This window comes from Haliaeetus albicilla, chromosome 26 (assembly GCF_947461875.1).
Source record: "Haliaeetus albicilla chromosome 26, bHalAlb1.1, whole genome shotgun sequence".
In the NCBI taxonomy this organism is placed as follows: domain Eukaryota; kingdom Metazoa; phylum Chordata; class Aves; order Accipitriformes; family Accipitridae; genus Haliaeetus; species Haliaeetus albicilla.
Window position 1 is genome coordinate 22,274,524 of NC_091508.1, and position 16,810 is coordinate 22,291,333.

At 36.1% G+C, this 16,810-nt stretch overlaps 1 protein-coding gene across 3 annotated transcripts in view; it reads right to left on the bottom strand.

The window, feature by feature from the left end:
- The window catches only part of MAPKAP1 (MAPK associated protein 1), a 108,585-nt gene that overhangs the window by 80,849 nt on the left and 10,926 nt on the right, over window positions 1–16,810 (bottom strand). For all 3 annotated transcript variants that reach the window (XM_069771414.1, XM_069771412.1, XM_069771413.1), the window contains exons 2-4: window positions 16,125–16,449; window positions 11,844–11,933; window positions 6,252–6,400 (exon numbers count right to left, since the gene is read on the bottom strand). In XM_069771414.1, coding sequence (XP_069627515.1) covers window positions 6,252–6,400; window positions 11,844–11,933; window positions 16,125–16,383 — 498 coding nt within the window. In that variant the 5' untranslated portion in view covers window positions 16,384–16,449. The remainder of the gene's footprint in view (window positions 1–6,251; window positions 6,401–11,843; window positions 11,934–16,124; window positions 16,450–16,810) is intronic.

A 16,810-nucleotide genomic window follows, 5' to 3' on the forward strand; every position in this document is an offset into this window, starting at 1 on the left:
CCCACAGCAGACAGTGCCGTACACGCACAGCCATCCCCTGCTGCACCTACGCAAAGCGGATTCTTCAAGTGACTGTTCCCACCGCAGAATTTGTAACAGTTTTCTGTCTGTGCTTCCAGTTACTTAAAATAAGTGTTCGGCCGCCATTACAACCTGCTTCCTTATCTCACTGTAAATGGCTTTTCTGTATGAAATAAAACACATTCTGAAGCATTTTAAATTAAGCAACAGTCAAGCTTAATATATTTTAATCACTGTATGGAAACGCAAGGACTCTTGTGCTCTAACCTCCGTTACAGCGTTTAACTGGTCCCTCTGTGCAGGGCTTCTCTCTACCCAGCAAAGCCCACCGAATCTGCAGGGGCAGAGGAAACAGTTAAGTGCGCTGATTAGGCATCAAAATCATTACAGCTTCCACACAGCAAAGAATAAACCAGGCATTCTTAATATAGGGGTGTTTTATTTAAATACAACTCAGCTATCAGCACGACTCATGTTAATCACATATTATGAAAGAAAATTTATTTTAGAAAGTGGTAATCTTTCAGTTAAGAATCTTCAACTTAACAAAAGCGTTACTGGAATCACCCTCTGCACAGCAGAGCATGTGATGCTACACATAAGAGAGTTATGAAACCCGATGTCATTAGCAACGCGCATCACAAATGCCAAGAGATTCTCAGTATTATGGGAGAGTTCTCTCCCAAGTTCTCCTGACTGGGTGAGAACTTCTACAGGGACTTGCCAGACACCAAAGGGAAAACATGATACCATTACGTGTTTCTGGCACTTATTTTAGGTGTCTGAAGAACTGCAGTGCAGATTTTGAACCGGGCTGAGCAAGAAGCGGCAGCCTGCGTTTCTAAACACCTGTTCCGAGGCTGTTCGTTCCCCTGGCATCCCTGGTTTTGTACATCGTCCTCCGCCGCACGCCGGCTGCGCAGAAGGCACACTGGCCATGCCAAAACGCCGGTGCGGGCCGCGAGGGCAGGGACAGGCGCAGCACCCACGGCCGAAGGCCTGAAGCGGAGCTGCCCCACGCCGGCCCCACCGGGCAGAGCCTGCTCCTCCTGCCCTCGGGTGAGCCCAAGCATCTCCCGCAGAGGCGGCTCTCCAGCAAAAAGAAGTACAAATGAAACGCAAACGAAAGCCAAGGGAAAGGACTGTTTCCGTTTCAGCAAAACAAACATCTTTCTCCCGCGGCCAGGTCGGTCCGTGCCAGCCGAGAGCACGGAGCAAGGGGCGGCAGGAGGAGCTCGGCACGGCTTTGTCGGCGCGTTGGCTCTCGGTACCACGACAGCAGGAGGTTTCCCAGCGTAAATACTGACCCTGCATTTTTATGTAACATATATGGTAACACGCATGTTGTATTGCGTAAATGATAACACTATAAACATCTTTATTTCAACTATTTTAGTAGAGTGCAGGTAGTATGTAAACCACTAAAATTGGCAGAATAAGCACATGCTTTAAAAAAACCCTACACAAACTTATTTAGGATTCAGATGAAGATCATTCTGCCCAGCTTAAGGGCAAAACGTTTAAATAAAAAAATGCATTCATTTTTTCACACTGAGATTTTAATCCTGGATTAATTATTTTAGACATTTTCCATATTAATTACAGCAGTATCGCTTCTTTCTTAAGTTCTTTATCTACTTTCTCTGAGTAAAGCTATTTAATACTGGAGATTGTGGAAAACATTTGTTCATGATTATCCAGACATACAGTCAAACAAGACTGAAACAAGAGCAGCATGCAAAAATGTATTTAAGGACTATCATCCCAAAATGCTGCTAAAAGCTATTAACCAGTACGTGTTAATTGCCACAGCATTCATATTAATTTTCACTTCAGGCCCGACATTGTGGAATATTTCCCCTGATACATTTTAAACAAAGTTTAATTTAAGGAACTGCTTCTATCAACACTTATGAAAATTAACAGCCAAGCAATTAGCGCTCATGAATTATCCCTTCCCCCATGCTTTCTACAGCATCATTTTTAAAACAGTTGCTACAAGAGAAATTGTTGGTTTTTAACCCATTATCAAAATTAGCCACAAGAAACCTTGTAACACTTATACAGAGGTACCACTCCCCCCAATAGGATTTTTAGCATCTGTCCAGCCAAAAATCATGTTGACCTATTTTTATTTAAATTATCACCAGTAGTCAAGTAAACTCACAAACCCCCTATAATGTCAGAAAAACTAGACTTTCTTAAATCTTCATTTTCAACTAGTAGTCATGAAAATAGAAATAAAAATATCTTGAGAAAACTCTAGTCTGCATGCAGGAAAGGTTTTTGGCCTCATAACTCAAGTTTATTCTAGAGCTGAATGATCCCTTCCTTACATTTTGATTGTGGTTTTCCAGCTTTCTTCTTTGACTATTTTGCATATCTTCAGCATCCCTTTTTTGACTGTCCTGTAACACTTCTGTGTTTGCTGACATTCTTCTGGGGATGTAGGAGCAGCCATTTGGTGGCAGGCATCTCAAAAATTGAATTGACAAGATATTTTAGTCATTAAAATTTCTTAAAGGTAGCAGAGACTTGGAACACAAATGGATATGGACTGGCTTCAGCAATGACTTCAAGGGCAACTGTAAACAGCGGCCTTAGCAGGAGTTACTCATTCAGTACATGGTTCCTACAAAGCTGAACATTTGATTCTAGCATGATTTTCCTCTATTCCAGTAACTAAATATGTCTTTGTAACATTTTTCTTACTAGTGGGAATGGCCATGCAGTTGAATAGCCTTGACACTAACACTGCACTAAATCAGTATCCTTTAAGATTAATATCTCAGGGAAAACTCATCGCCACGCTTTCCAGCAACTCATGCAAGTTACACTTGTGATTTGAAAAGAAATGTTGTTAATTTCTGTAGAATGGAAAGGTAACACATGCTTTTAAAACAATTAATGAAAGCAAGCAGGTAATGTATAGGTAAACTGAATGTTGTGAATCTCACAGTTGTGTCACTGAGTCATTAACAACACTCGTGTTTCATTTGTGGAACCTGGCTATTACTTTCACATCTGTCTTACGGTCAGTCTTATTTTCCCAACCTTATCAAAAGTCGGCAAGTTGGAACAATAAGCCATCAAAATTTGATTTTCCAAATTCTGTAAACAGAAATATACATGAACTTAGCTATAAAATGGATGATAATTTAATTTGCATGCAGATAAAGGAAATCAATTTGGCCACTGATTTCTTAAGCCTTCAAGTAATTTGCTATATAAATGACAACTGAAGTAATTATAAATAACTAAAGGCTTCTTTTCATACAATATTCTTAGCAAGAGTTTTCAAGATTTATTAACCAAGATGTACAACCCACGTGATTTACAAACCATGCAAACAGATGCAGGGGTTATGTTTACTTTAACTATTTTAAGGAAAAAACTGAAGATACAGCCAAGAGTAGTTATTGTCTTAAGAGCTGAAGTTTTACAATGTACATGAAAGCCACAGATCTGTCCTGTGCAGTTGTGGGGCAAGAATCACCTGAATTCTTGAGCTGATTAGAATGCTTCCACTGCAGCTGCATTTCACAAGCCATATTCTCTACTATTTTGATAATTAATGAACTGATCAGAACAAGAAGAAATTAGACTGCTTTAAAATTTTATTATTTCATAAAATTGCAGAAGTGCTTATGAAAAAGACACTAAATCTCGCAGAAAACACCTGCAAGATGTAAGCACTTTAATAAATTGGCTTGGTTGATATTACAGCATGCAATGTTTTCTTATTTTTAATTGATTATCTTAAAACAATACATCAGATGTTGGAAGGAGAGGGCAGGAAGGACCCTGAAGAGAATGGTTTTATTCGATTCCAGCTCAGTTAGGGAGCTGAATCAGTGGTAAGTTAAAACCATTCAGAATGCAGTTAAGATGAGCACACACATGAACAAAGAGCTTAGATACAGCAAGTAAAGAGCTTTCCTCATGCTTTCCCAGCAAACCACAAAACCGGTGTTATTCAACAAGCTGAAATCTATGTTACAAAACTCATATATAAACCAAAGGCCTAGTTATAATCTTAAAGATTTTAGAGACATTGTGATCCCTTGAGTAAATACATAATTAAGTAGGGTTTTTTTAAGACATGTTTAATTAGGCCCCTAGCCCCTCCTCATCCCCCCCTGCCTCTCCCCAATTACATACCATTTCCCCAAGAGATATGTGGCTCTGTTAATTATGTAAATAAGTCATGCACTATTCCCTGAAAGAATTGTATTTATGTGAAAAATACTGCTCATCTATTATCAATAAAAATAAATGAGACCTGTGATATTTCATTAAAAATAATTTTTAAAAGCTAGATGGGTTTTGATTTTACATTACTGCCTGAAAATACAACAAAACTGAAGTAAAATAACTCACTCCTGAACTACAATGTTTCTTCTATATCTCAGATGGTCAAGTAAGTATTTAAAAACAGACAATACATACGGAAGTATAGAGAATAAATTTTATAAGCATACTATTGACAAACTTACCACAGTAATATAAATAATGCTGTTTAAAATTAACATAGTGAGATTATACTCTAACAAAATGCCAATTCAATTATTTTGGAGTTAAAAAGGTATTTTGATTTCTAGATCACAACTGAGTCGATTCATATCATACTCTACAAATCACAATTGAGTAACATTGAGGTATTTCATTAATAGTTCAACCTAAATATGTATAGTACAATTGCCTTCAAATGGACCAAAAACCTGCTAAATGTATCAGACTTTTAAATATGAAAATTAAGATGTTAATTACAGTCAGCTATAATTCCTATTAATACAGTAAAAAGTAGTTTGGATTATCAAAGTGGGAAGGAAACATGCTTAATTTCCTCATATTTCTGAGAAAAATCTAGAAGGTAGCCCAAAGCATGCTCAAATATTAAAACAACAAGTCTGGGACACCGCTGAATTACAATAAATTTGTCTTAATAAAGAAGTATTTTACTTTTACTTCCTCTATGCATGACTATTGGAAGTATGTTTAAATGTTTGCCAAACTGAAATTTCATGACAGAACAACAGCAAGCTTTGAGTTCAGAAAAAAGGCATCTTAGCGTTGTCAGCATTAAAGTACTGCTATCATTAATGAGGCCAGAAATTTTGAAAAACTGAATTAGTACAAATTACTACATACTATATAATATATAATTGTATAAAATGTATAAAATAACAATAGAGGCAGCTTTTGCTACATGGACTTCATAGTCTAAAAGTTACCACTTCACAAATATTCTAAATACTTGTAGATATGCTAGTGGAATTACGTATCTGACTTTCCACTTCAAGAATACTTAACAGAATATGAAATTCTTCCATCACAATGGTAATGAAGCTCAAACTTCATACTCCCACAGGAGATTCCACAAACAAATCCAGCAGAAAACAGATCTGTGCAGTATTTATAATTGTTTTGGAACAATATGACACTGATCCATCACACCAATGTTTATGTTTCAGTTTCTAGAGCTTATGACAGAGAAAAATATTTGACAATACAGAGTAACTTAACTGCACACAAGGAAAGACAGTTATCCTCAATTCTGAGTAATATCAAATGTAAGCTCTTGAAATCAATGTAGTCAAGGAATGAATTTGACCTACCAGGTTTATAGTGAACCTCCTCTGTGTATTACATAAATGAGTACTTGTGCAGAACTACATTATTTAGTACTTTTTTGCCCCAGATATTGATATATTGATGCTTCAGTTTTCCACCCTCAAAACAGAAAGTGGCTTTTCCCACTCTCATTGGAGCATTTTGAGGATAAAGACAGCATTAATCATGGAATATTCAGCAAGTGCCGTGACGTGGCTAGAGAGAATAGATTTTTTTTTTTTTTAAATGCCAAATAACCAATCATTTATACAAAGGGTCTCACCATCCACTCCGTAGAGAGATGTCCTAGGACTGCCACACTAAACATTTACCTAACTAACCTGCTGGAGAAGAAAACAGCAAGGTAAGGTACACCTAATAGTAAGGACATAATTTTGTAATCAAAAAGGGGGAAATGGTTCTACCAAACCTGGAACCATTATATTTAATACTAAGAGAAGCATGTTTCTACATAACCACTTTTAAAATAACTGATGGCCTACTATAAACTCTAATTAAAGCTTGAACAAGTAAACGGACACAAGAACTGCCTAAGGCCTATCATCTTCAGGTCAGGGACCTCCTGGATATGAGAGAAAAACATCTGGTCCACTTACCTTGCCATCAAATTTTGAGTACTCATTGAAAGGGTTATTCAGCTGCAGCGGACACTGTTCAAGTCGCACAGAGAGTATTGACTGCTTCCCAGAACATGGAGATTTTACTCTGAAATTCTTTTTTTCAAATAGCGAGCTCAGCTCCTCTGCTGTAGATCAGAAAAGAGATTAGAGTAGTTTTACTAGGAGACATACAGAGGCTACTGTTTACCACAGAAAGATAACATTATAAGAGGGAGAACAAAATCAAATATATAAAACAACAAATGCTTTAGCAGGGCAGAATCTACCACTACTCTTTCATAGCCCAAAGATATGAAACCATAAGAACTGTTGTGTGAATGATGCTACTGTTTAGGCTGAGGAAAAGGTTAATTTTTCCCATACAGAGAATGGAACTGATCACTACAAGATCCACTTGACTCAAGATAAAAATCAAGATTCAAAGAGAGAATTATGCATTCCTGGTCTTTCTGCTTGCCTACTTTTTTCTAAATGAACAGTAAATGCTGTGCAGAAGAACCGTTGATACATCTACAATAAGCCATGCAAAAGCATTTCAAACTGAACTTGTAACACATGATATTATGCTATATTACAGAACAATATTATAATATCCCATTACTATACTATAATGTCACTGTGCTGGCAGCAGTAGGCTTGGGACTACCTCTGATCCAAAAGAATAATTTCTCCGGATTTTACTTCTCATGGTAGACTGGATATGGTCTCCTCTCAAAAAAAAAGTCAAACCTGAAAACACCATTCCAGACAGACAGTCCGGACAATAAAAACAACTTTCTAAAAAACAAAGGTGCTAAGAGTTAGTGAGTCCTTTGTGTGGCCTGTGAAGGTTCATAAAAGCCTCTGACAAGCAGCTTTTTTTATACGAAGAAATTGCATAGCTGATTTTCCAGCAACAGTTTAACTCAAAATGTACAGGCATACTTTAAAAAAAAAAAAAAAATATTAAGGCTTCTTATAAGGACACTACAAAATCAGGACAGAGCCTGGGGTGTTTCAGCATATTAGTACCAATGGGTCTCATCTGCAAGAAACTGTGACTGAATCTGGACAAGTTTTTTTCCACATCTGCTCTAGGAACCAAATACCCCCAAACTGCATCAATCACTACCTGAGAACCAACACCAGCTCTCCTAGACTGACTCTGCTCTGCGTTCCTACATTTGGATTCTCTCATATCTCAAAGATTTACATGTTGCTCCTCCAGAGAAATGAAACCGCTCCTAAGGCACAATGACTTGGGACTTGATCTGCAGGGAGCTGGTTAATTTCTTAAAATGTGAAATTAAAACTTGTCAAATTATAACTAGTCAAAAGCTCAGTTTATTTTTATCAGCAGATTGCCTGAAAATTCAGACAGTTGGCAAAAGTGCTAAATACTGGCACTAAGAGATACCCAACAGTCTTGTGAGAGGCTGTGATTAACCAAAAAAGCTTGATTAAATCCTTTTTAAATGTGGCAACTTAAACTCCATTAGGTATTCTGTTTTTTTAACAATCTTATCTCTGTTTTTTAAAAAAAAAAGTCTCAATTATAATTATGCAATTATGCTAGAGTATTACCCTTAACCGGTATTTCCTGGGCATTTGGCAAATACTCTATACCTTGGAATCCAATATAATGGTTTTATTGGTTCATGTGAAAAAGCAAGTCTTATCTTCAAGTTTTGTCTCTAAGGAAATGTTAAGATGATTTGCTTATTGTTTTCTTGTTGGGATATGCAAAAAGAGGGTCTCAAGAATTCTTCTGAATTCATCAGTGTGACATCTGTTTTGCTTTGAGTTTTGTATAGATTTTACTCAAGCCAAATATCTCACATGACCAAAGAGTTTAAATAACAATACATTCTATAAGATTGCAAATTCAGCTGGCTGAGATACAGTTTTCCTTTTCCACAAAGCTTCAAAATTTCAAAAAATTCAACTCATTTAGGAAGAGGAACCCAAAACCTTCTAAAGATTTGTGCAAAAAGTTAGAAGGTAGATGGGATTTCTGAAAAACTACCATCTTCCATTGAGTATTTTATGAAATAATTCCTAATAGAGTCAGGCTGTGAGAGTTCAAAAAAATTAAAATTCTCAAATTTCACGGAAAAAAAACCCCAGCTCATTTTGACATTAAACTAGGTTTAACTGCATGATTTTTAATTCTTTAATTAAAACTAAGTTTTGCCATTAGTCTATGCTACATGTACTTCTCAGCTTTTCTAATTTTGTTAGCTATATGAGCTATTCTATATGGGCTGAATGCAAGGCTTTTGAAAGATTCCCTCAATATATTGTTAATTTACATTTTACGTGCTCTGAAATGAATGAATGCAAGATGTCCTGGTTTTGGCTGGGATAGAGTTAATTTTGTTTCTAGTAGCTGGTGTAGTGTTATGTTTTGGATTCAGTATGAGAAGAGTGTTGATAACACACTGACGTTTTCAGTTGTTGCTAAGTAGCGTTTAGACTAAGTCAAGGATTTTTTCAGCTTCTCCTGCCCAGCCAGCAAGAAGGCTGGAGGAGCACAAGATGTTGGGAGGGGACACAGCCAAGACAGCTGACCCAAACTGGCCAAAGGGATATTCCATACCATGTGACATCATGCCCAGAATATAAACCGGGGGGGAGTTGGCCTTGGGGGGAATTGCTGCTCAGGAACTAACTGGGCATCGGTCAGTGAGTGGTGCGCAATTGCATTGTGCATCACTTGTTTTGTATATTCTAATTATTTTATTGTCAACTTTATTATTATTTTTTTCCTTTTTGTCCTATTCGACTGTCTTTATCTCAGCCCACGAGTTTTACTTTTTTTTGATTGTCTTCCCATTCCACTGGGGGCAGGGACACACACACACAAACACTCTGAGTGAGCGGCTGCATGGTGCTTAGCTGCCGGCTGGGGTTAACCATGACAGATGTAAATACAATGCCTTATTTCTTGCTTTCATCTGAAAATACCTAGTATTTTATGAAAAGGAGTAACCTTTTGCATGTATATCTGTATTTGGTTTATCGGACCACAGACTGCTTTATTAACATAATTTGATCTCTACACTGCATGAAGCTGAAACGTTCTTCTCATTTTACTGAAAAAGAACCGATGCACAGAAAGGTGATGTGAATTGGCGGCACAGCAGAACAAAAAAACCCTAGACCTCCACTGTGTTACACTTCCAGTCAGTCAACTACCCCTGAAACACCTTTATATTTGTTAATCCCCTAACCAACTCCAAATGCAGGGAGATTTTCCTTTTCAAGTCCATACACTACTACCACCTTATCCTTCAAACTCATTCCTGACAAAGCAAACAGCTTGGCTCATGACAGTGGGCAAAGAGATGATAAGTAGAAAATATTATTCTTTTTTTTTTCTCTCATTACCATAAACAAAATTACTTGTCTCTTACTTCCCTTTATCCTGGTTAGTGTACTTTTATTTCTGTCCATAGTGATTAAAAATGGGAATCACAAGAAATACTCAATTGCCAGATGCCTCCAATTGTGACTACGTATCCAACTGCCGGCCAGCAGAAATGCTTGTAAGGGTTTCTCTCTACAGTAAGGCATCTCTCTGACGAGCGATCTCTGCAGGCGGTGTCATCAGACTCTTTGACACAGAACAAAACAACAACTTTCCAGCATCCTTTTAGTTTGCATGGTACCAACCATAGGCTTGACTTTGTCTAAAGCTCAGATAAACGCAGTCAGAAGAGGGCAGCCAAATTCCCCCCATATGAGAACAGCTATCTCTGTTGTTATTGCTTTCATGCATATTTTCCAATAATGCCAAAGTCAAGGAACAGAACAGACAAAGTCTCATACACACACACACTTGACAAAGAGGAAGACAGAGTGGATATCCTCTAGGGCTCCTCTTTTTCCTGGCCTCTTCCTCCTGTGTTGTTCTTCATGCAAGCAAGTGAGAAACATGCAGAATCTCAGTGACTAAGCAGAGAAGGAAAATCAGCTCTGCCAATAAAGAGAGATATTGACTGCCTGGAGTTTTTATGTAACTTATTTTTTATTTAAATTCGATCTGCAACAGGGAGGGACTGATCTATTTGCCTGCAACCTCAGCACATTCTTAGAGAGGGGGACACCTCCATTACTGCTGGTTGACAGATTATGTCTATCTTCAGAGCAGCACATAAAGGAACTAAATGTCATGGTGGAGCCCACATGAATAAGACAACACAAACAGCATAGACACAGCAGGAAACTGGAGTCTGAGTGCAATTCAGTGTAAAGAAATATCAAGCAGTATATAGTTAAGGATAAAGACGAAAAAGAGAATTGCATCATCATTGGTCAAATGCTATAAAATATTGAGCAAAGAGAGTTGGAGGTTATGGTAGATTAAACTTTAAAACCTACAACACTACTTACAGAAGTAGAAAGGCAAAAACATTTTAGAATGCATTAACAGAGGTATCAAACATAGCTGAACACTGTGCTAAGGATTAGTGCAACCATGTTGCTCATGTGAGCAGCTTTGTTCACTCCTCTATAAAAAGATACTATAGAGCTGGAGAAGGTTCTGCAAATGACAGCCAGGAAGATACAAGGATTTAGGCAAAAAAAAAAAAAGAAGATTACACAGGGACCTCATTAAGATATACACAAATTTTGAAAGAAGTAGGCATGACAGACCATACAAAGGTTTGAATGTGTGTCAAATGCAACAGGAATAGATACTAGCTTGAGCTATAAAATGAGAATTGAGACAGATTTTTCATTTCATATATTATAATTCAAACTATGTAGAACATCCAGTCAGAAATACTTAATTATGTAATAATAACAATACTAAAAAGGAATAGCATATTTTTTGAGAAATCAGTGGTAATAGTTTTTCCAAGGAAAGGCTAGATAAGCTAAGGCAGCATTTATTATGCTTTCATTTAAGTACATCATATATAGACATTATTTCTTAAGATTTCCCCCTTATCTAGAAAAGTAACCACAAAAATATTCTATAAAAGTAAACCCTACAAAATTCTTCATCACATCTGGTACACCAAATGTCACTGGAAATAGCTAGAAAGCCATAACTTAGATGGAGATAATCATCCTGCATTTTGAATGCGGACACTTGTCAGTCACCTACCCACAGAGCAAAGACATGTCCTGTTCTTTACATGCCTCACTATAACACTAAGAGCTTTACTGTCTCCATTTCTTGCTCATTCAGACAATAGAAGCCTTAGAAGATAATGATGCTACAAGATAACAGAATACACAAACACTGTATTAATACCTTATATCGCAAAAAATAAAACAGCCACTTGAATTAGTTCAGACCAACAAACTAGGTTTTAAACATTTTTTTCTTTACTTTGCCTTTATTAACAATTTGGAATGCCCTAGTCATAGCTGAAAACAAATGAGATGCCCATGGCACACCACCCCCCCAAGCAATAAACTATGGGAAACACATAACTGGGGAATGGAAGGCAAATACAATAATTAGTATTTCCTCTGTGCTTTGAAAGCTTAAGTGAAAATTACAAACTGAAAACATAGTAGCCATCAAAAGCAGAAATAAAAGCAGTAAGAAAATAGAAGATCTTTTCTTTTTACCTGAGTAAGAAGTATTTCTGTCTTTCCACTGAACATTTTTGCATTTTATTTGATTTTGTCTCTCTTTCCGCAGACGTTCTAGTCTCTGAGCTTGAAAAGAAATATTATAACTATAAGTTTGTCAATGAAAGTTTACTATAAACAAAGACATAATTAACTACCTTTATATGAATAAAGATGTTTTATACTGCATATGTAGGGGAAAAAGTCATAAAATTTTAAAGGTGGCACCCCTGAAAAGCAAATACCAACAAAAACATGAAAATGTTCTTGATTTATAATTGAAATTAGAGGATATAAAACATTAATAGAGATCATAAAGATAGTATTAACATGGAAGAGAATAATAAAATGTGAAAACTTCTGTGATTAATATGACATTTCATTATATAAATCATTAATAACGGTCTTAAAGGAATTTTAATGCACAAATGAACTGAAGTGAATATTACATTACAGGAATAAAATTACTGTTATGAATTACTCTACCCGTTTCAAAAATTAAAGATAAATGAACTCAGACTAGACTATTAAAGTTTTAAATATAAAATCCTTTATCTAAAAATCATGAAAATTATAAAATGTCAAAGCTATATAAATTAGCATAGCTTTTTCTTCAGTGTGCTGAAACAGTTTATAGGTAGTAAAATAAATGATTTGTATCTTCACAACATTAGTCAAATCTTAAAATGAATATATTTCTTTACATATATTTTGACTCCATCTTCAAAATACGGTTTGGAAAAAGCCTCATATAGTTATAATATCAAAGAACTTACAGACCAGGGTACCAGATAATACCTTAAATTATCTTTTTGTTAACAGTAAGATCTCTCTCAGGAAATGGTCAGCTAAACCTGGTAGAAGCTACCCAAGACAATGACCACAAGAAATAACTGATGTTATGAAGTATCCACTCAAAATGAGAAAGCAGATTAGACTGGAAATAGGACTTCTAATGTTGATCACCAAAGGAAACAATTTGCTGGATATATTAGCAATTTTGATGTATTGAGATCATTCATTAACTAAAACGGGTTTGTAGAAGAGATTCTAAAATGCTAAATCTCTGACAATTTTTAGATACAATTTGAGTTCCCTGAGCCGTTTCACCAATTAAAAAAAGGTTAATAAATATTTTCTATCACTCCTATTATTATTCTTTTTACATTTAGTCTTTGAACTGAATTGTGGGCAGAGAAGTGGGGTTTTTTTTGTCCCCGTAAAAACTCTCAACCTGGGAACTGATGAAAAAAATAATACTTTGAGGTTTAACAGCTGTAACAAGCAGTTTAAGGTACAAACACAAACAGGGACTTTGATGCTTATTTCCCATTTAAGTCAACATGAGGTTAGTGCCTAAATACCTCTATGTATCTTACTCTTGATGAAATAAGAGAAGTATCCCTGCTTATAAGTTTAAATATTGGGTAAAACACTATTGTAGCATAGATATTTTATTCTGAAAGAAAAAACATTTTTTTCCCAATTACTGTCCAGACTGTAGCTCAAAATTACCTTCCAAAACCCTTTCTTCCCAAATGGACCATCATAAAATATCTGTTAGATTCACATGTAAACAATGGATAAAGGAAAAAAATGTAGAATAAAAATAAGAATAATGCACGTTTTTATCGTGTTTGATATTTTCACCCCTTGTCAAAACAAACGTACTAAAGCGCAGTCACCACCTGCACTAACTCCATCTTATTCTTCTACCTACAGCTGATCATTTACTGCAGGACTGTATTACAGCAACTCCAAATTAGATGGAATTATTGGTACCTATTAGAAGTCTGAATTATTTAAGGCTCATTCTCACAAGAAGCATGCTAGTTTGAAAGCTTTCTGTGTGAAAAATGTCACTGACCAAATGTAGTCCTTGTTTCATTAACTATTAGCAAATAGACAAGCCTTTGTTTCTAGTCACGTGAATCAGAAGAATTTGCTGCTTTCCCATACGCCCAACACCTTGCACAGAGCTGTCTCCACTTTATTTTTTTTTTTTTTTTTTACCCCTCTGGATATGGCAGAAAGAAGTCAGTGAGGAGATGGAGCCCAGAGCCAAAGACCATCTATGACCCATCTAGCTCCTGTAGAAAAGGAGGAAAAATTCAGTGGCAGACAAGCCCTGTGCTCTCCCCAAACATGATGTGGAATACCCTAACATGACTCACCCACTGCACATCCTTGTCAAGACTAAGGGGATAACTTTGATATTAGAATGCACATAAAAATCATTTCCAAATTTGCACACCCACATGAGAACTACCTAATAAACAACACTTCTGTAGTCTCCGCAGATATCTGTTGTGTCTTCTACAGTAACATGTTATTTCTACAATTTATGAAAAAAGTACTATCCTGGTAAGGTATTTTATAATAAAACAGCTTTGCAAAAGATAATAAAAAGTTGTACTCCATCCAAAAGCAATGGCTAAAGACAGTATAACCAGAAATAATTTTATTTAGCAGGGTATAAAACCAAGGAGAATAAAGAAGAGCTTGCATGTTAAAAAAGTCTACCACTATTACCTGTTGATACACAAAACTACACTATATTCTCTTTCCAAACCTAAAAACCATTTTCTGCTTTTCAAAGAACAAATATTCCTGCTCTTGCTAAATCTACTCAGGTAGTTATGGATTAAGTAAAAAAAGAAATGTCCTTACATCTGCCTGTTTTAAGAGCAAAAATTGCAGATTTCACAGTTAATAAGTTTTTCTATTTATGAGATGTATGAACACTTTGTTCTATGTATGTATGTATCTGTTTTCTTCTACCAAGAACTCAGATAAGTATTTGTGTTATGCAAAAAGCATTTATATTAAAAATAGTTAACTTTCTGTTTAATTTATTCCTCTTCCTATTTTTGAAAAGGGTTCAGTACTGATCAACTTGCATTCTTTGTAGGCTTTTTTCCATTCCACTCTGTTTCAAATCACAGCCTGATTGCCTTGATAACTGCATTAGGTATCTGGTGGTACCTGCATACACAGTGGAACATAAAAGACATGCCAGATAAAGAGAGGCAAAAAACTGGCTCCCCAATGGACTGAGTGTCTTAACCACTGTTTTGGAATATGCCACCAATTGGAAACTAAAATGGTTTCAATCCATTATTAAAATGGAAATTACTCTATCAGTCTACTCGCTTGGTGAAATAATCTTTCAGAATTACTTTTTTGGAGCAATTCTATAAAACTTTAAACTTTGCCTCTCCTTCTTCATAAATTATACCATCAACTGAACTAAACAAGACCTCACAGACAATGCCAGGCAGTCTGGCACACTAAACTTTTCACCATGCTTTACAGTCATTTGCAGCTATATATTCAGCTTATTTCCAAATCTAACTCTCCATTACAAGAGATAAGTGCCCTGTCTTTTCTGTAACTTTTGACAACTTCTTATTTGTGAAGGGTATTTCAAGATATTCAATACCATACAACGTTTTACTTGTTAGGTAGAGCACAGATGTTTTTTCTGAGCTCTAGGTGGTGTTCTAATACCTTCAGAAATCATTTGAAAAAAATGTACCACAGGAAAAAAAAAAAAAAAAAGAGAGAGATCAGGATTGACCACCCCACACCAACCTTTTCATATATATTTTATATTGCGGAACTTTTGTTAATAGCATTCCTCAAGTATAAGTAGAAGTCTGAATATCCCTCATACGAAACAACTAATGGGACGACTTTCTTCCACTCAAGACAAACTGAGCCTATTTTGAAAAGGTATACACCTTTAAACTTTCTAATTTGGTAACAAATCCTATCTCAAGGTTTTTCTCAGAAGTAAAACTTCAGAAGACAAAATACAGACAAATCATTCACTTCGTTGGCTCACATCAAACTTAATTCCTCTCTTTTATAACAAATAGATTTGATGCCTCACTAGGTAGATTATTCTCAGAAAATAACTATCCTGTTCAAAAGTTAACACCCCTCCAGACATTAACAATAGAAATATCAAAGACTGTTCACGTACTTTGGATTTAGACTTGATGTCTTTACAATTTAATTTTTTTTTATATATAAAACTGACTACCTCAATGTTCCTCTGTAGATGAACAAGTAAAACAGCAATTAAAACTCAGCTGACAGCACACTAAAGTAACTGAATCATTACATATCCTTTTATAAAAAAGGTCTTGACATTACAAAAGGAAAAGTTTGACAGATACCCAGCTAGTCATGCTCTGATTTGTCCATGCAAGCCAGACTAATAGAAACTGAATTTAAAAGGCTAATATTATCTTGGCTGCAAACTTCACTTACCTGTGTTTGATCGTCTTCTGATTCCAAAGTCCCAGCTTGAGGTAATATCAACTGATTGGGAATATATATAGCCCTGAGTCTCACCGTTGCTTCCCTGTGTTTCTGAACCACTGTCCCCATATGCTGACGATGGATTAAACTTCTCCAGGTCGACATCGTGATCTATCAGGACCATTTCACACATCCCTGTGTCATCACTGGTCACGTGTGACTGCCGAATATGAGCAAGTATAATTGTTGGGTTGTCCAGGAAAGCCATTCTGTCCACAAGTCCACCACTTCACTATACTATCTTCTCTCCATCTTGTTTCATGGACACATGTACCTGGAAATAAAATGTACACAGCACTTTAGGGGAAAAAAAACCCAAACAACCACCAAAACACAAAAACCACACAACCAAAACCCTGATTCAAGAAGGTTTATATTTTGGATGCACAAAACCTAATTGTCTCAGTTTTGTACAGTGAATTATTTTAATTCAGCTCCAGTTTACTTAAGTTACACTGCTTGCTGAGATCCACTTAAAGAACAGTGGTTTTGGAGGACAGCTTGAAACTCGAATCCCAAGACAACAGAACACAACAGACACCTACAGACAGGTCCCATTACTCTACAACAAATGGTTTCTATAAGGCAAAATATTCCAAGTAGTATAGAAGGATGGAGAGAAAATACACACAAGG